General features: G+C 40.9%; 1 protein-coding gene across 4 annotated transcripts in view; it reads left to right on the top strand.

The window, feature by feature from the left end:
• EWSR1 (EWS RNA binding protein 1) overlaps positions 1 to 20,756 on the top strand; it is a 40,214-nt gene that overhangs the window by 1,571 nt on the left and 17,887 nt on the right. For 2 of the 4 annotated variants that reach the window (XM_054006035.1, XM_054006033.1), the window contains exons 2-5: positions 6,378 to 6,414; positions 7,595 to 7,646; positions 12,682 to 12,805; positions 19,577 to 19,763. In XM_054006035.1, coding sequence (XP_053862010.1) covers positions 6,378 to 6,414; positions 7,595 to 7,646; positions 12,682 to 12,805; positions 19,577 to 19,763 — 400 coding nt within the window. Of the gene's footprint in view, positions 1 to 6,377; positions 6,415 to 7,594; positions 7,647 to 12,678; positions 12,806 to 19,576; positions 19,764 to 20,756 lie in introns of all 4 variants that reach the window. The other 2 variants (XM_054006034.1, XM_054006032.1) reach the window with 1 other exon arrangement.

Below are 20,756 nucleotides of genomic sequence, written 5' to 3'. Positions count from 1 at the left end.
GATTATTCATTATAAATCCCATCTTGTATTGTCACAGTTAGAGTGCATTCTTAAGTAACCTTTACATTAATATCCTCTTGTATAATGTTCAAAATTTACTGCTCCTCACTCCACTTTGGCAACTTTCCTTTCTAGGATCCAGCTTCACTAACTGTTGCTAACTGCTTTGCAAACCTGGAAGTACAGAATGTCTGGCTCTGCATGAGTCAGAGCAGCTGCTGGTTTAAGAGGAGATGATCTGAAAGGGTGGGAGCACAGTTCTGTTATTGCCCTTCTAAGATCACTAATGATTCTGTACACCTGTCATTTTTTGATGGCAAATGCTCCACCTGCATAGATGTTCTTAAAACACATATTCATACTTGATAATAGGTCATGAAAATTATCTTAAATTAGGGGTTGACGGTTAGTGCTAATATAGTGCTTTCTCTTTCTGGCTTAACATCAGATTAATTGCCCTGGAAGAGAGACTGATCTTTGCCCATCTTTCAGACCAAGGAGTAAGTGATTACACCAAAGTGTTAAAATTCCAAGATCTAGAAACAGTTGTCTTGAGTTTTAGGGTGTATATCTACAAGTATTTACATCCCCATTTAAGCAAAAAGAGGGACTGAATAACAGTTTTGCTAATACAATTACATGACTAAAGATCTTTTGCAAAGTACGTATTTGAATATGGAGTTAGCACATCAGCTTTTCATCAGCATGTTATGTTGCTTGGATCACAGAACAATTAGGATTAAGTATTTGGTTAGAGTAAAAGCAAAAGTGCCGCTATTGAAAATTGTCTATCAAAATGGAGGAACTGTAGTTCTGTTTCTACTTGTTAGACATGTAATAGATTCAGTAATTGTGTAATGCAAAATGCCTAGGATTTCTTAAGGAAATACAACTTTAACTGCCGAAGCTCAAGTTTTCTATAGGAGCAGAGTGGGAAAGAAGATGGATAGGGCCATTACAATCACTCTCCACATTAGGACTCAATACTTGAAGTTTATTTTAAAATCTGCTTTGGGTTAATATCGTTCTAAAGCTTTTTTTTTTAATGTGGATTACACATTTACATCTTGTCCACATAGGCAGGCTAAACTGCAAAAATTGTCTTTGGTAAATGTTTACTGAGCCTCATTGTGGATGTGGTTTATATAGCAGTGAAAAGATAAGCAGACTAGTATTTGGCTAACAGATATGTCATGAGATCCTGTGATGAATATACCTGGTTACATTATGTTTCAGTTGTATAGGATAGATAGAAGAACAGGAGTACTTGTGGCACCTTAGAGACTAACAAATTTGTTAGTCTCTAAGGTGCCACAAGTACTCCTGTTCTTCTCTTTGTGGATACAGACTAACACGGCTGCTACTCTGAAACCTGTCATAGGATAGATAGTAGATTAACTTTTTCTGCGATCGTGGTAGAGCCTGGTACAGACAAAGGTGTTTTCACTGTTTGGGAGTATGGTTAAGTGTCCATCTACGCTAAACAGTGGAATTGTGGTGTAACTAAGGACCTGTTATATTATATGGTGGTTGGTTTGGTAGCCTTTCTGACACCAGAGCAGCACCATAGTATTTATATACAAAATGTAGACAGTATTTCTTTACTCACCAAGGGTCCTCTTTGTCTTGTGAAAGGACATATCAGAGAAGCCTAAATCTGCTCCAGTACGCCTTTAATTTGAACACAGTAATTCTTGCAGCTTATCTTTAAAAATCAGTACAGTGAAGGTATTTTAAACTGAGATTTCTAGAGCTTTAACATCAGAAAATAGGGTGGATAAAAATCCACGCTGCTTTAAAAAATAATTAATTTTTATTTATTTATTTATTGTTTTTATTACTGGTAAATCTGATTTCTTTAAGTACAGGTTTGGTTTTTTAAATATTTTAAATTATATTTGAAATTGACAACCTATGTTGGCTTAAATTTATTATAATCTATTAAAATCATTTCAACTAAATAAAAAATATTAAGCAGTACATGTTTAATCTGAATAAAAACTATGTAATAGGATGAGATCTTCTAGTTCTAAAATTTTGAAGAATGTGGTAATCAAATAATCAGTTCACTAACTAAGCAGTTTTAAACGTAAAACATGATTTGAATTTTTTTTATTTATCCAGCACATTTAAGGTAGTTTTATTTAATAAAAAGTGCTGGGTTTGTGCACTCCTGATTTAATTTTAATTTCATTCAAATACCACTTGACACAAATCATAAGCAAACAATCATCTGATTAAAAATTAATCTAGACAATTGCTTAAATAAATGTGTATAGCTGTAATGTATCCTCATTGTTAGCGAAAAAGCACCACATTTAGTGTGTTAGTTGCAAATCTACATATTTTAGTGGTTACCAATCAATGGGAATCAACCAGGAAACTAACTAAAGTGCAAATGCAAAACATGATGACAAAAAAAAATTGATGATTTAAATCAAGGGTTCCTGCTTGCTGATTTAAATGACCTTTATTTAATTGGTGCACTCTGCTAGAAAACCTGCAGTACTGAAAAGTTAGTTTGATTCATGTTTTTTATTTTTAAATTTAGTGTTTAATGATTTACTTTCCTCCATGTGTACTCAGTTCTTTTATTGGTGCTTTTCACTTAGTTTCTGGCAGGTAACTTTTTTCTTTGGAGAAAACCAGTGAAGCATTTCTTTGGAAGAAAATGCAATTGTACATGAGCGTTGCAAAAAATTATAAATAGGTCAGACTTTGGGCTTATCAACCTAAAGATCTAATGACTAAAGAAACGTGAGAGTGAAATTGTCAAAATGGTTTAAAAACAAAAAAAGGTGCCTGTCTTGCCATTCAGTAAAGGAGGATGTTTTTTCTTCAGGAGCTGCTGTATTAGTGCTACACCATTGCCTTGTGGAGCCTCATGAAACAGAAGAGGGCTGAAGATTCAAGTCCCATTGAAATGAGAGTTTTTGAAATGTTACAACCAGGGACCCCAGAAATCCATTTGCCATGGAAAAATGTGGAATTTGCATTTTTATGGAGAATTTTTATTTTTTACATTTAATGAAAAAATACAAACGTATATTAGCTATGGTGGAACACCGTTTATCTGATCTAATTGGGACCGGGGCTACACTGGATAAGCAAAAATTTGGATAATCCGGAGAATGGGCAAAAAGCTTCAGCCCCAGGCAGTGGGGCTTGAGCTGTCAGTGGGAGACCTTGGTGGCTGGGGCTGAAGCTCTTTGCCCATTTTCCAGATTATCCGAATTTTTGCTTATCCGATCTGGCTCTAGTCCCAATTAGATTGGACAAACGGGGTTCCACTGCATATTGTGGCTAGGAAAACACTGGGTTTTTTACTTGAGAATTTTTTTAATCACGGAAAGCTAGGATCCCTTATTATAACAATTAACTAAAATATTTCTTCTTTAAAATGTTCACTAGTCCACTCAAGCACATTATGAAATCTGTCTTTAACTTCCCTTTTCTAATGTATTTAATTAACCTGATTATAGAGTCCTAATAGTAAAAACACTATCTTAGGTTGTTTAAAGGAAATAAAAGGGGAGATGAGGGGAAAAATAAGTGTTATAAGTAACTGAAGATTGCATAGTAAATATTTTCAAATTTGGGGCTGCTACTGAGGCTCAGTTCATAGTTGTGGGTATAATAATTTGCTTGCCAGTGTCCTTCCACTGGGCAGCAAGAGCAGTGCGTCTCAAACTTTTACTGGCGAACCCTTTCACACAGCAAGCCTCTGAGTGCGACCCCCCTAATAAATTAAACACACTTTTAAATATATTTAACACCACTATGAATGCTGAAGGCAAGCGGGGTTTGAGGTGGAGGTTGACCGCTTGCGACCCCCCATGTAATAACCTCGCGACCCCCTGAGGGGTCCTGACCCCCAGTTTGAGAACCCCTGAGCAAGAGGAAGCAGAGCTGGGGACTCACATAAGTGGTGGCTATATATACATATGCTCCCCAGCTGTAAGAAGTAGTCTCAGAAGTGTTGAGTGTGTTCAATGAAACAGAAAGGCAGCAAACAGAGGACTGAAACTGGGAGGATGGGGATAGGAACAGATTGTGGGAGTGTGTGGTGGACAAAGGAATGGATGGGGGGCGTTGATAGATACTGTGTATAGAAAATAAGGGGAATGAGGAAGGAGGGGGAGGGAGAGTTGGTTAGGAATAAGATCAGGTGGAGCAAAGGTGGAAGGAAAGGAAGGAAGTTAAGTAAATAGCAAGAAATAGGAAAGGGCATGATGAACACGGAGGTGAAGGAAAACAATGCAAGGTGTGAAAGAAACAAATGGCATTGCTCATTTTAGGTCAACTTTAACTATTTTGTTAAATGTTTTAAAGACTGAAATATGCATCTGAGCTGGGGATGGGCACACATTTTAAACATCTATAAAAGGCAGAGTCAAAGAATTGGACGTGGCAAGTTGTAAATTTAAAAAATGTTGAATGTAAAAATATTTAGAAAAAACAAGTAATGCTAGAATATAGTCTAATTTGTGTGAGGGATCGCAGGAGCTTGGATTTTTCAGAAGAGCAATTTAACACATTTGGTTCTGAATGGCATGAAATGACAGGTGTTTAATCTAAAACTAAATTATTTGCAGAGACTCTCTACCCCATGACCCTCCGTTCCCAATACAATAACTTTATTTCTTCCTATTGCAAAGTTCAAAATAGTGTGCAGTCTGGTCAGAAGTTATCATCCAGGCTACTGCAACTTCCTTTCTAATGCACTCCCTCTCAAAATCCCAACCAGTGCCTGAATCCCCCAATAGCAACACCAGGATTGAAATGGGAGGGGAAAAAACCCATACGATTAATTTTAATCAGCATTATATGTGAATGGGGTGAAGGGGTGGAAAGCAGAGATCTGAAAATTGTGTTGCTGAGGAGTCCTTGGCTTTAAGAAACGTGTAAGCCATTGATAAACAATAAAAATACTAAGTTTTTATATTGAACCTTTGTTTATTCAGTGCCACACATTTCCGTTACAAGAAGCTAGAAAGATAAATGAAAGAATTAAAGCAGATCCTTGAATTCTGCAGTTGTCAGCCAGATTCCTCAGATTTTTTTGCTTCAGTTTTCTTGCCTATACTAGCTAACCCTGAGATATTGTCAAAATGAAAATATATACATCTGTTCCCATTTGGGACGACTAGAATTTTTGCAAGAAAATTGTAGCAATATCTGGTCCCAAACTACTTTCAACTAAATGAGATGCCTTAGCCTGAGTGGCTGTAGTAGCTTTAGAGCAGTGTTTCTCAACCTTTTTGATACCAGAGACCGGCTTGCTGCTTTCCTGACTTGTGTCTGGGAGATCTCAGGGTCCAGTTGTTGAGAAACAGTAATTTAGAGAATGCATAGATACAGAGAGTTTGAACAATGTCTGATCTTTCCATACTCTGTTAATCACACTTTCCTTACCCTGGAAGCATTCAAAAGTAGGTTACCCACCCCTCATTGGGGATATTGCAGTCTGTATATACTATGTGTGCTGCCCAGCCCCAAAACACCAACATACCCCTATACTCTGTATGTTACCCCCAATGACCAATAACTAACGCTTCAAATTTTCGGTATCGTTTGTTTTTTCTAAATATTCTCTAATAAAATTTAAATTTGTTTGGCGACTAAGGCCTTGACCTGTTGAGGAACTTCTGCTACCACTTGTTCTAGATGTCTGAAAGGCAACTAAAAACACTTCATAACTTTCAGTGAAGCTTTGCATTTATGATCTATAATAATCTAAAATATAGCATTGTCTTTGATCAAGGGGTTGGGGTGGGTGGGAATATAAAAACTCACTGCCAACTGAATATCTTGGATTTTAACACAAACTTTTAAGCAATCTTCCAGTGATTCATTTTTGGCCTTTTAAAGTCAAAGTACAAGGAGCACAGCCTTATTTTAGCTGCTTCAACTTTGAATAGCTTGGAGCAAAGCCTCCTGAAACTGACCTTGTCTTAAAGGGGTCAGGCATAGTTTCTTTTAAAAAAAACAAAAAAACCCCCCCTGCTACTTCTGTAGCTGGGTGCCATCCAAGGTGACAAATTAAAATAGGGTAATCCAAGATAGCTGGAAGCAGCAGGTAACAAAGGGGAAAAGTTTTTGCTTCCAAACCAAAATGCTTATAAGTGCGTTTATCTTTAGCACCTTTGAAACTCTGGTTTCCGGTTGTTTATAATGGTTTCTCCTCTTCCAAGCAGCTGGAAGAAACTTTGGCAACTCCACTCTTATGCCATTAATTGATTAGCGGTCTTTGTCAAAAACAACAAGGAGTCTGGTGGCACCTTAAAGACTAACAGATTTATTTGGGCATAAGCTTTTGTGAGTAAAAACCTCACTTCTTCTTTGTCAACGTTCTTACTCTTATTTCTTCCCTGCAGACTATAGTACCTATAGCCAAGCTGCAGCCCAGCAAGGGTAAGTCACATGATAGTCTCCATTTGTGTTTCTAAAAGGCATACAATAGCTTTTTGGTATGTAGTGTTGTATTTCTTAACGTGTGTGTGTGTGGGGGGGGATTTCTGAGTAAAAAATGGATTCTACCGTTTCCTTTAAATTAGACCTTTTATATTCTGTTACCAAGAACTACAACAAAAATAGTTTGGGAACCTTGAAAATGTTGTGTAAAGCAGGGGTCACAAACCCAAATGACCACGAGGGCCACATACGGACTAGTGCATTGGCCCGAGGGCTGCATCACTGACACCCCCCCTTGCTGCCCCCGGCCCATCCCCACCCCACTCCACTCCACCCCTTCCATGAGGTCCTGCCCTGCCCCATCTCTTCTCCACCTCCTCCCCGAGCGCGTGGCTCCCTGCTCCTCCCCCCTCCCTTCTGGAAAGTGCTAAGCGCCACCAAGAGTAATGCATCTCACTCAAAGGACAAAACACGCACTTAGTTAGATTTACTTCTGTTAAAGCCCCCTCACTGCACTGGGCTGCACCACCACTCCACCCCTGCTCTGCTTCTTCCAGGGGTGGCAGGTCTGTAGAAATTTTGGTGGTGCCCAGAACCTGCTCCCTCCACCCCCACCTGCCTAAGGCTCTGGGAGGGAGTTTGGGTGGGGGAGGGGGTCTGGGATGGAGTTTGGATGCTGGGTGCAGGCTGGGGCAGGGGGTGCAGGCTCTGGGATGGAGTTTGGGGATAGGAGGGGGTGCAGGGGTGAGGGCTGTGGGGCTGAGGATGAGGGGTTTGGGGCATTGGAGAGGCTCAGGACTGGGGCAGAAGGGCAGAGGAAGGGCAGCCTGCCCTGGTCATAGTGGAGGGGGCACTAGGACCCTGAAGCAGCAGGTGATGCCAGAAGCCGGCAGAGCACAGTGGAGTCAGCATGAGCTGCAGGCTCCAGGGAGGTAAAGGGGCAGCAAGTGAGCTCTGGGGAGATGCGTGGGGGTGGCAGGCGGGGCTGGGGGGAGAGACCTGGCCCCAAACATTGGGGAGCAGGGAGCTTAGCTGCCACATAAAATAACTCGGGGAGCGTGGCGGGCTACAGGGAAGAGCTCTGCGGGTTGCATGTTTGAGACCCCTGGTGTAAAGTATGTCTTACAAAATTCAGTAGTGTATATCTGCATTTTAAAATTTCATTACATTCTTTTTATAGCTACAGTGCTTATGCAGCTCAGCCAGCTCAAGGATATGCACAGACGACCCAGGTAAAACATGGGGCATTTTCATAACCGCTACTGAGTCACATGTCTACCAGTAAACTAAGCCAGACTTGACCAGCCATTAAATAACCAAAGAAAAAGACTGAGCTTTAATGTGAAATATGTTGGAAAGTTTTCTGATAACGTTTTAGATTGTGTAGAAGCCTTCCTTAAAGGGACATCAACCTTAAAATCTGGAACTGTTCACTTACTGCTAAGAATTTCTTAGCCTACTGCTGTAACAGAGAGAATTGAGAGAAAATAATTCTTGGTGTATATTTAACAGTTTCCCTGTTTGTGAATGTTTAATTCAGCAGTGCAGGAGAGAGAAACCTGTTAAAGTAGGGAAATGTAATTTGCAAAATTGCAGCAGTCATTGGATGGAATGGGAAGAGAATAGACTTTAGGTACAGATATTATACCAGAAACAATTGTTAATGCTTGAAATTGACTAGATTTCAGGCTGATGGCCATCAAAAGGAAACTAAAATGTTTGGGTTTTAAAAAAAAAATCTTAAGGATCCAGATTGTTAAGGATCCAGATTGTGTAGACACAAACTTCAAATGCATTTTAAAGGACTATACTGAGTTTCCTTCTAAAACTCTAGTTTAGATTTCTGTGTTTCTACTAACATCATTTGATAGCTTCACTTTCCAGGGAGCCGCATGCCTTACTCTACAGCAGTAAGGTACCAACTGTTGCCAGAGAAATACAACTGCAATCTTTGTGTTTGGGCCTCCTTAATCAGTGACCTACACAGTAATTTAAGTTTTGTTTACATAATTGTATTGATGAAAAATGACTTTAGAACTAGATGTAGCAGTTCTCAGACTGGGTCGGGACCCCAAAGTAGGTTGCGACACCATTTTAATGGGGTCGCCAGGGCTGGCATTAGACTTGCTGGAGCCAAAGCCAGAGCCTGGGGCCAAAGCCTGAGCCCCACTGCCCAAGGGCTTCAGCCCTGGATGGTGGGGCTGAGGTTATAAGCCCCCTCACCTGGGGCTGAAGCCCTTTGGCGTTGGTCCACCTGCCCGGGGTGGTGGGGCTTTGGCTTTGGCAGGGCTCGGGTGGGCTCAGACTTCGGTGCCCCCCTTCTGGGGTCATGTAGTAATGTTTGTACTCAGAAGGGGGTTGCAGTGCAATGAAGTTTGAGAATCCCTGAGGTAGAGTAATAGGCATCCTTCAGTCTTGAGAGGCCATGGGTGTGCGCCCCTGAGAGGTAAAGAATTTACTCAGTTGGTTTTATGGCAGCTGCAAGCGTGGCTGAAGAGACCCACTCGAGAGAAACAATCTCTGCCACATCTGTCACATTTAAAGGTGATGTTTCAACCCTTTGGGCTCTGCCTTCTGCAAGCTCTTTCCTGCTCTGTTAAGATGGACTGCTTCCTCTCGTAACTCCGGAGACCTTTGTTAAGCTCTTGTTTCCAAAGGCAGAAGTCTTGAGTGTGATCTTCCTATTTGTCCACATCCATGTCCATTTCTTTGCGGTCTCGCTTGCACACATCCTTGAAACGCAATTTTGGATGTCCTTTGGGTCTTTTTCCTAACGCCAATTTGCTGTAGAGGGTGTCCTTTGGGATGTGCCCGTCATTAATTCTGCACACATGCCCAAGCCAGTGGAAGTGTGTCTATTTGTTTGGGAAGTGTTTGCATGCTAGGTATGCTGGCCCGTTTGAGCACCTCAGTGTTGGTGACTGTCCCTCCAGAAGATTCCAAAGATTCGATGAAGGCAACGCATATGAAAGCTGTTCAGCCTCTTCCTGAAGAGAGTATAAGGTCCATGTCTCACTTCCATACAAAAATGTGCTGATAACACACGATACACACAGATCTTTGTGTGTTCTGTCAGTTTGTTGTTTTGCCATACCCTCTTGTTCAGTCTAGACAGGCAGCTTTTCCAATTCGGATGTTGAGTTCTGTTTCAAGTGGAAGGTTGATGGTGATAGTGGACCCCAGGTATGTGAACTCGTTCACCACTTCACGTTCATAGTTGTTGATCTTGATGGAGGGTGCCGCCTCAGTTCCTTGGCACATTTAGTCTTTTTAAGCTTATAGTAAGCCTGAAGTCTGGCAGGCTTTTGAAAAACTGTCCATTAGGCTTTGAAGATGAGCTTCTGTGTGGGTTGTCACTGCTGCATCATCAGCAAAGAGAAGGTGTTGGGTAAGGGCCTCCTGAGTCTTGGTTTTAAATCTGAGTCTTGCAAGATTGAATAGCTTTCCATCAGATCTTGTGTGCAAGTATCCGAGGGGTAGCCGTGTTAGTCTGGATCTATAAAAAGCGACAGAGTCCTGTGGCACCTCATGCGTCTGACAAAATGGGTATTCACCCATGCAAGCTTATGCTCCAATACTTCTGTTAGTCTATAAAGTGCCACAGGACTCTTTGTCGCTGAGTGCAAGTAGATTCCCTTAGTTGAGGAGCCAAAAGCTAGTTTCAGTAGCAGGGAGAAGAAGATCCCAAACAGAGTGGGGCAAGTACACAGTCTTGCTTAACTCCACTACGAATCTGGAAAGCCTCAAACACTGAGCCGTCATATTGGACTGTGCCTTACCTATTTTCATGGAAGGATCGAATCATGCTTAAGAGCTTGGGGCGACATCCAAACTTCTGGACATCCAATACTCTGAGATAGAGTACTCATACAGATGACTCTTTTTCCCCCAAATAACTAAATAATAACAGATTCACGTTAGTCAAGCCAGCAGTATGCTATTGTGTATGTTTTGTACTTGTTTCTTTAGTTTTCTAATTGTTAGAATTTCAGATTTTACGTAGACTTTTTTTCTTCTAAGAAGTTTCACACTTAAAATGCTCATCTGTGTTGCAAAAGAGAAGACAAAGGGCTCACTAAGACCCTCTCTGTGAGAACAACACAACTCAAATTTATAAGCAAATAGTCCATGTTACACTTGCAGACTTTCCTCAACTTCTGATCTACTGAACTTTCCACAAGTCAAGAAAGCTTGAAATGCTTTCACTCTCACTAGGCTATCCTCCTTTAGGGTTTGCAATTTGAAGTCAGAGACATGTGGTCCTAAGTCACATAAGGCTTGTCTTCACTGCATTTTTAGCTTGAGATATAACTTGAGCTTTGCTCCTCACCCACACACAAATCTCTAGCACGAGAGATGTGGTGCTTTAAGCTTGGGTAGGTGAAGGAGAGTGTTTGAAGCCCAAGCTAGTAATTCAGTGGGGGTGCAGCAGCTCCAGTTACAGCAATTCAACTGCTAATCTAATCACTCTACGAGAACAATCACTCTGGGTATCTACACTACAGCTCCCAGCCCAAGTAGACAGAGTCACTTGAGCTAGCATGCAAAAATAGCAGTGTGGATGTTACGGCATGGTCAGTGACTCAGACTAGTCACCTGACCTCATACCCATAGGGTCAGTCAGGCTTGGGCGGCCAGCTGTAGTCTGAGCTGCCACCCATGCTGCAATGTCCATACTGCTATTTTTAGCATGCTGGTTTAAGTGGAGCTAGCCTGAGTCTGGCTACCCAGGCTCAGAGGCACAGACCCAGCTGCAGTGTAGACATACTATGTGCTGCTAATCACTCTGTAGCTTGTGTGTTTCCCAGGATGATACTGGAGGTAGGCTAGCTCAACTGGCGTAATAAGCCTCCTTAAGTGCTCTTGAAAATCATGCCCTCGAGTACCTAAATATGGTTTTAGGCTCCTACTTTTGAAAATGTTCACAACAACTTTGTTAATGCTTTGAAAGCCTTAGTAACATTTCACGGTTAACACTGAAATAATTTTGTTTTGAAGTGGCAAAGATTTTATTCCACTAAGAAAAGTTTTAATAAAAAGTATGGTTTTTAGCTCCCCAGGCTGCATACACATATATTCATATGATTAACTTTAAACATGTGAGGACACCTGTCAAAGTCTGTAGGAAGCCTGGGATTATGCATGTGGATAAAGTTATGTGTTTATGTTTGCAGGATCACGGGCTTAGTTTTCAATATTTTGTTTGGCCTGTGGGGTTTGTAAAATTCTAATAAAGATACCAGTATGACATTTAGAAACAACATTTATAATTTACTTGATTATAAATTTTAATCTAAAGATACAATATCTTAAATTAGCTTTACAAAGTCTCAACCTACCAAATATACTCGTTCATAAGCCGAATTTTTTTAGTAAAAAAGGGAAGCACCAGAGAAGGGGGTCGGTTTATGAATGGTATAGAGAGGGAGAGGTGGGACACAGCCCCTCCCCCCAACAGAGGGAACAAGGCAGCACAGCCAGCAGAGACAGAAGGGAAGAAGCGGGGCCAGAGTCTCTGCTTCTGGCCACGCTGCTCTCCCCCCAGCCTCCAAAGCAGCTGCAGCTCCACTCGGCCCCGCCCCCCAGAGCAGGCTATGGCTGCGCTGCCCAGCCTGCCGGAGCAGCTCCAGCCAGGTCAGAGACATCCTCCCTGGCCCTCCCCAGATAAGGTGGGAAGGGATAGGATGGGGAGAGTGTGGGAGTCCGGGGCTAGGAGTGGGGTCATGTGGGGGGTGATCACAGCGGTTACTCCCCTGACTCCCAGCTTCACCCTCTCTTCCCCTCCCTCCCTCCCCCCACCCCCCCCCCCCAAAAAAAATTTCCTCACCAGTTGCTGTCCCAGCCTGTCAGGGTAAGCAGCTGGCGCGCTGGAACACTTTGTTTACGTAGGTTTACCTCCGTGCCTGCGGACGCTCGAGGTAAACAAACCATCTCAGCCCACCATCAGCTTATCTTGATGGCCCGGGAGCCAAAGTTTGCTGACCCCTGAGTTATAGAGTCTGCTTATGAATGGGTTATAAAATTTTTCCATTTTTACTTTTCCACTTGGGGGGGGGGGGGGAAATCAGCTAATAAACAAATCAGCTAATGATCGAGTATATACGGTAATTTAAGTCTGTTATTAAAACAAAAATATATTGATTTAAATTGCTCCACTTTGCTGCCTTTTTACTCCGTGTCACCAAAATGACTGTTTATATGCCTCTATGTAATGAAATAAACTGATCTCAGTGCTTGAATTAAATATATATATTTTCTTTGGAGCAGGCCTATGGGCAACAGAGTTATGGAACTTATGGACAACCCACTGATGTCAACTACACACAGGCTCAGACAACTGCAACATATGGGCAAACTGCATATGCAACTTCATATGGGCAGCCTCCAACGGGTAAGAGCCTCAACACTGTTGCATGACTTTGTTTTTATTGGGGAAAGAGCTTAGTTAAAATCTTCTACCTAAATATGAACCTAAACCATATTGAATCGATCAGGGCAGGTTGACGTAGAAAAAGTTTTAGTCTTCCTATAGCCTTTCTTATAGGGAATGCTGATTTAAAACGATGCTGAGATGTGGGTGGGATGAATGCCAGGAGTAAACATACCCATTTAATCTACAGAATGTAGTTTTTTTTTTTTAACAATCAAACACAAAAGCTGTGTAACAATGCTCATTGGGCATGTGTACTCTGGGCATCTCTTCAGTTGCTTGAAAATCAAATTGGTTAAAGTGACTGTTTGCCTGTTCTGATAGTGTACCCTCTACTTTTTGTCTTGTGCTTTCCACAGTAGAAGGGACCAGTACAGGTTTGAATATCCTGCTCACTCTTGCATGGGAAATGCTGTTTCATTCTGTCTAAACGTGTGATGTTAACCCTTTAGGTGTTTCATTTGTTTTAGCCCTAATAACATCACATTAAACATACAGTACTATTTAAAATTTGCTAGTATTTAGTGCCATTTATAAGTTCCATGTCTGTATAATGAGTACCATTGACAAACTCCTGAGTGCCATGCTCTATGGATAAAACTTTCCAAGCAATCTAGTGACAGCTGTACCAAGATGTTCCAGGTGAATATAACCTAGCTGTCTTTACCATTTCCTAAAGGGTAAACAGCATGATTAGACATGTTCAGATTGTTCTGATCACCACCTTTGCATGTTCCATGTTATGTCTATGGGTTTCCAGTTCAGACATATACTTGACATCTTCATAAACGCTCTGTAAATTACTTCAACTTGCGCTTTTTAAACTGGAGTCTTGTTCATAAAAATATCTTAGTTTTTTTTTAAAAAACAACTGATCTGGAGAGACTTGATACATCATTTGAAGACTATATTCTGGTACACTCAGTTTGAACCAGGTATCCAGGCAAAAACGTAGTCTCTTCACCCAAGTGACATCCTGGCTACAGTTTTATGTGGCTCATCCTTTATTAAAATTAAAGTTAACGTTCTAGTGGAATGGAAACTTCCTTAAAGGCTCCCTAGGAATATCCAGGACATACAGGTGGTGCTTCTACTAGTATCTGGGGATGGATGGATGGTAAGGTGGATGCCTTACAATGGAAAATGTGGAGAAAACATTACCCCATAATGTATTTAATTGTGCAGTTCTTTACTGCCATTTTTAAGTGGGAGAGGGTTTCTTTCTGACAGTAATCTTATGCCTTGAAGAATGAGAACTGATAGCTTTTGTAACTCACACAGCTCTAGAGATGATTTGTTCTTGGTTCTCCATTTAAATGTTGATCAGAAATCATTAACAGAATATATTTGTAGACTTCAAAAATATCGCTGAAAAATCTCTGCCATTTATTCTGTTGACACTAAGGCCTTGTCTACACTAACAAGGTAATTTGATCCAAGTTACGCTAGTTAAATTACATAAATTACGTAATTTAATTGGACGTAGCTTAGATCGATTTACAGCATCGACTTGTGGCGTCTTCACCAGACCTGCTAAATCGATGCTGCTGCTTCTGTTGCAGCATTGCTGATTTAGCCTTTAGTGAAGACATGCCCTTTAATGTGCAGGGGTTATAGGAACAGTAATCTATACTGGATTATGTTTTTTGCTTGCACCATGTTTAGCTCAAGGTACTTTTACTGGGCTATATAACAATATTAGATATTTTTCCTATGCTGCTTCCTCTCACATCCAATAAAAAATGCCACTTAAAAAAAATATATGGTCAGATGGAAGACCACATAGGCGTAGGTCCTTAGAATATGATTTGCATTAGTTTGCCTTCCTGTCCATTAGTTTCCCTCCCCGTCTTTAACTTTGGCGGAACAGCTTGTATATGCTACTTATATGCACAGAGTGCCAAAGTCACTATGCCATCCTCTCCTAGAAGATTCAGAACCATCCAAAGGTGAACTGATAGTAGTACCGTTTTAACCTGAAACCTCTTAGGGGCCTAATCCAAAGTCCATCAAAGATACTGTTCGCTATGCAGTTTCTAGGTTTTCATGCTTTGTAAAACATGTAGTGCTGTAAGGGTCACTTAGATTAACACCCTAAAAAGCATCACATTTAGACTTCCAGTAAAATTGCACTTAATTTTCTCTAGAAGCTGACTTTGTATTGCATAAGACAATTATTTAAATAGTGCTTTTTTGTCTATTTTCATAATTCATTAAAAGGCTTTGTTTCAGAGCTTTATGTTGCTCTGTGAAGCTCATTCCCCACTGATGCGGGATCTGTCTGCACGAGTAGTAGAGCTGGTTCTTCTGCACCGTGATAGTGGGTCCAGGCTAGGGTTGTCTTCGTCTGCATAGGGGTGTATTTTAGTCCCACATAGGGTAGGCTCAATCAGTCTCCCCTTAGTCCCAGCCTATTTGGTCTTGTGTGGCTGGCACTGATTCGCACCTTGGAATGCATTTGAGGTGTGAGTTAATCCAAAGGTTATTAATATCGTCTATATTGTTACCCCAATTAAGCAATTTTTGGGACTCCCTTTCTCCTCTAGGCATAAAGGTTGGGAGGAAGGGTCATAACCCTGGTGACCTCTTGGTGATCTCTAGATTGAGAGTTACCTTCTGCAAATAACCAAACCCATTCTTTCTTTTTGCCCACTGTATCTTAGTATTATGTATTTAAAATGTCAGTACTTTAAGTTGATGGCCTACCATCATGAAGAATAATTTATTATGGATGGTGAATATAATTTCCTATGTCTTGGTTCTCACTTATGGTAAGTTTACCTATCCCGTATGTATTAGGATTCTGCAGGAACTTATTAAACACCATAGTAGCTTATGATGCTGGCTGTTTAAATTAGAGAGAACTTTGAAAACTGCCACCACCTGAAGAGAAGCTAGCTATTTCAGAATAAATCCTTTTCAATCCAGTATTTTAGCTGAGTATTCTTTGACGACTGAATCCTTCCCTTCTAATGCAGAAAGAACTGCTATTTACATCAATGGGGGCTTTGCGTGCAAAAGGCTTGCTGGGTTAGATCCTGTGAGAGGAACTGGAGCTGACTAAGTAACATCTTTACCAGGCTGCTTAAAGCAGATTATGAAGTTCTTAAAGTTTCTTTTTTTTTGTCTGTGTTGGAGACTCTCAAATTGTTCAGTAAGTGGGTGGTTATATGGTCTAAATCAGGGGTTCTCAAACATTAGCAACCAGAGGACCCCCAATTTGATTTTTGCAGACCCCCAAAGCCCCAGTTGAGCCCCAGGCCCTGCCCCCACTCCACTCCTTCCAGGGCCCCACCTCTTCCCGCCCCCGCTCCATCCTTGCCCCTCCTCTTCCGAACCCCTACCCTGAGCATGCCCCGTCCATGCTCCTCCCTGGTCGTGCAGGAGGCGCTGGGAGGGAGGGGGAGGAGTTAATCAGTGGGCCCTGTGGATCCCAGTTTGAGAGATGCTGGTCTAAATGTTCCCCCAAAGTGGAATCTAATACATCAAAAGATACAGCTCTAATTGTTTTATATTATCTTAAACTAAGCTGATGTGCAGCTGAAAATAGAATTTACAGTAATGAGTTCCTAAATCACTAACCATTTACCTATTGAGGCTTAAATATTAAAAGCACTTTTACAAACGATGTGCCAAGACTAGAGTTCACATGTGTTTAAAATTCAAGGTTCTTTTTTGTAGGACAGTTAACAATCTTTGTGGCATCTGGCAGTGTGCAAACTTTGCTGCCTGCTTTGGGTTTGGTTTTAATAATACCATCAAATGTGCCAGGGAAAAGGGACCACAGTTGGAAAGATCTAGCTGAGGCCTTGATCCTGCAACAAGTTCTCTTTGAGTACAGGATTGGGACCAAGTGCATTAGTTTGCTGTGAAGTTTACTTCTGACCACTGGGAACTGACTTACTGCAAAAACCTGATGTTGTCAATGAGTGCTCGGGGCTTAGTTGTTTGGAATTGGGGTTCATCTAACTTTAGGTATCAGCCAGTCTTTGTGGAATGCTTTTGTGGCTCATGTTTGGTTTTTTTTGAGTGTTTGAACTGTTTCAGTTTGCTGAACACAAAAAACTGTGCTCATTTTACACCATTCAGCACCATCCCATTCACCTTTTTTCATCCCTAGCACGCTTAGGCTTCAGAACAGGGATTTGCACTCTAGACAGAAATGAGTACCCAGAATATTATGAAAAGCAAATATTGTTGATATAGCCTTCCTATAGGAAGGGAGAATAAATACCTACTTGCACTTTGGCTTTTCTAGCTTGGCTGAATTGTAACAAGTGCAATTTAAAATGTTGGGATTCATGAGAAACACTTAAAGAATTATTACATGTGTGCTGGGTTACTACTCAGAATGTTGAACTGAAGTTGGTTTTATAGTTTACCAGTGTAGCTGCTTTGGCATTTGCTATGAGGTAGTTTCTTCTGCTCAGTTTAAATACTGCTTCATTAACCAGTTAGATAAAGTCTGGATTTTGTTGACAGGTCACTTACATAGCACAATGAGTAGTGAAAGCAGCCTTGTGCATTTTGAAGACACTGAGGATGAAAGGAAAAGATGCTGACTAGTAAACACTACAGTATTGGAGATTCTCTAATGAAAATCAGGCAGTGGAAAGGAAAACTCCAGTGTAGTTAATCTGAATACTATATGTGATGTATTTTTCTTTGTGATTACAAGTTTCTTAATTACAATAAAATTAACAAGTAAAAAAGAAGCTGTTACCTTAACTGATGAAAAATAGGACTGAGTTAATGTTTTCCTTTTACTCTGTCCTCAATGCTCGTTATCAATGCCCTTTTGTAAAATCAAACTGGGCTGCTGGAAAATACCAGTAAAGAACATCTCCCACTCGCTAACTGGAGATAGGAGCAATGATGGATATTTCTAAAAGAAGTGTCAACAATTTGTTTATATTAACTACTGAATATTTTTACTTGTGGCATATTAAAACAGCAGAAACAATTGGACTTCTTGGTATGTTCCTTTATTGAAATACCTCTTCTCTAATTTAGTAGAGTATGGTGTTCAACATATTCACAAGTGATCCAGAAAAAGAGGTAAACAGTGAGGTGACAAGTTTTGCAAATGATGCTAAATTTCTCAAGATAGTTAAGTCCAAAGCAGACTGTGAAGCGTTACAAAAGGATCTCACAAAACTGGGTGACTGGACAACAAAATGGCAGATGAAATTCAGTGTTGATAAATGCAAAGTAATGCACAATGGAAGACAAAAGCACAACTATACATACAAAATGAGGGTGTCTAAATTAGCTGTTACTACTCAAGAAAGAGATCTTGGAGTCATTGTGGATAGTTCTCTGAAAGTATCTGCTTACCGTACACCAGCAGTCAAAGAAGCTAACAGAATGTTAGGAACCATTAGGAAAGGATAAATAATAATAAGACAGTAAATATCATAATGCCATGATATAAATCCTCGTACCCCACTCCTTGAATACTGCATACAATTCACCCCATCTCAGAAAAGATATATTGGAATTGGAAAAGGTATGAGAAGGACAACACAAATGATTAGGGGCATGGAACAGTGTCCATATGAGGAGAGATGAAAAAGACGGACTGTTCAACTTGGAAAAGAGATGGCTGAGGGGGGATATGATAAAAGGTTATAAAATCATGAATGGTATGGAGAAAGTGAATAAGGAAGTGTTGTTATCCCCTTTACGTAATTCAAGAACCAGGGTCACTCATTGAAATTAATAGGCAGCAGGTTTAAATCATGCAAAAGGAAGTACTTCTCCACACAATGCAGTCAACCTGCGAAATTCCTTGCTGTGAAGGCCAAAAGTGTAACTGGGTTCAAAAAAGAGTTAGATAAGGTCACGTAGGATAGGTCCATCAGTAGCTATTAGCCGAGATGGTCAGGGTGCAACTCCAGGCTCTGGGTGTCCCTAAGTCTCTGACTGCCAGATGCTGGGACTGGATGACAGGGGATGGATCACTCGATAATTGCCCTGTTCTGTTCATTCCCTCTGAAGCATCTGGCATTGGCCACTGTTGGAAGACAGGATACTGGGCTAGATGGACCATTGGTCTGACCCAGTATGGCCGTTCTTATGTAAGTGCAAAATTAAAGTTCATTCTTTACATTTCAAGAATTACTAATGATTGCAAGTACATAGTGCTTTAATGGTAACCTGTAAAGATCATCTTAAAAGTTAGCCTTATGCCTTTTCTTTGTGCTGTATTAAGGCCTAACATGGGTGTGACTTAGCTAAAAGTTTCTGTAATTGCTTGTTTTTTTACTTTAGAAATAACAAGAATGTTCTCTGACTCTTCCCTGTTTTGGAGTATTTTCTACAGGTCTCCGCCTGTATTGTATGTTTTTTAAATTAGTTTTTGAAGTTAAATAGTAGTAAACCATCAATCTTTAGTCTGACTGAGAAGGAACTCCCCTTGGTCAATCAGCTTTTTTGTTCTCAGTGATGTAATATTTCTCTAGTCATTAGTTGGACCTGGAAGACTAGACTGGAATTTCTAATGTTAAAGCAAAAACGCTGTTTGGGGGAAACAAATTTCCAGGCCTTCATATGCCATGAAGAAGCAGAAAAGGGGCATAAGTCAATTTTTACGTTTTCGGGTTACCTATATTGCATAGTAAAAGTAAAATCAGTAACCTCTGGATAAAACTCTTTGAAGAAGAATAAAAGTAGTCTGAAATATGAAATCTAGATTGAAAGTCAATCTGACGAAGTTTTTGTTTGTTCTAGGTTATACCACCCCGACTGCCCCCCCAGCTTATAGTCAGCCCGTCCAGGGGTACGGCACAGCTGCCTACGATACCACCACACCCACAGTTACTACCACCCAGGCTTCTTATGCAGCACAATCCGCTTATGGCACCCAGCCTGCCTACCCAACCTATGGGCAGCAGCCAGCAACATCTGCACCTGCAAGGTAATACACACAGTTTTTTAATTTTTTCTTTTTAAATAAGGTTCTTTCTGCTCTCCTATTGATTAGGAAGGTGGGCCCTTGACAGATCCAAGAGCAACACCGAACATGCTTGGGTCGGTCGGTCTCTCTCTCTCTCTCTCTCTCTCTCTCTCTGCATATGCCTCTCCTTTTGCATTTTTGGTTTCAACTTTCCTGCTGTATCTCATAGCTCCTACAGTGCCTAGGAAAAGTGTGTACATGACTTCCTCTGCGCCCAGCACAGGGTGCCAGCAATGTTACCAAGCGGTTGCCTAACACAGGAAATTCTACTGACCAACGAAACAGTGCAGCTGACGGTAGATGCAATGCTATCAAACTGTGAGATAGGAAAAATAGTGGAAAATTAACACTTGTCTGTCTTTTAGTTATGGGGTTACTGAAAGCAAAGTATTGCCTAGCATGTTTGGGAATGGGTGTACATGGATGACTTGATACAAAATGTCTTCAGTGTGTTTGGCCCCTGCTGATAATAGGCCTATTAGCTTAATTGTATGTTCAGCAAATCTAAGATTTTCTTTAACGAAAAAGAGGTTTAGAACAGTTATCTCTAAATCAGATTGAATGTTAAACAAAACAAGCTGATGCCATCAGGTGGCAAAGCTGTTCACCAGTTTTGTACTAACAGTTGACAAGCATAGTGCAAGAAAACCTAGAGTGGAATGGCTGAGTTAATTGGCTCTAGAATGTGATCTGTCTGGTGTTACCAGATTTGCCCATTACTTTGGGGTATGCTCATTTATTCAGGTTACTCTTCGGAGGGGGGCAGGCATGTGTTCTGTAATTTTATCAATGTTCTGCTTGTGTCATGTGTGTTTTCATACGGCGCTCTACTTCTCCCTTATGCAAGTCTCCCCCAATGGAGCTATCCTGCAGGACGAAGGTTCACTAGGGTTGGGTTCCTCCAGAACTGGATGAACGAACACACGCACGCACACCAAATCTGAACGGACCGGG

The sequence above is a fragment of the Malaclemys terrapin genome, chromosome 16 (assembly GCF_027887155.1).
Source record: "Malaclemys terrapin pileata isolate rMalTer1 chromosome 16, rMalTer1.hap1, whole genome shotgun sequence".
In the NCBI taxonomy this organism is placed as follows: Eukaryota; Metazoa; Chordata; order Testudines; family Emydidae; genus Malaclemys; species Malaclemys terrapin.
Note: the sequence above shows the minus strand (reverse complement) of the source record. Positions and strands in the feature narration are given on the sequence as shown.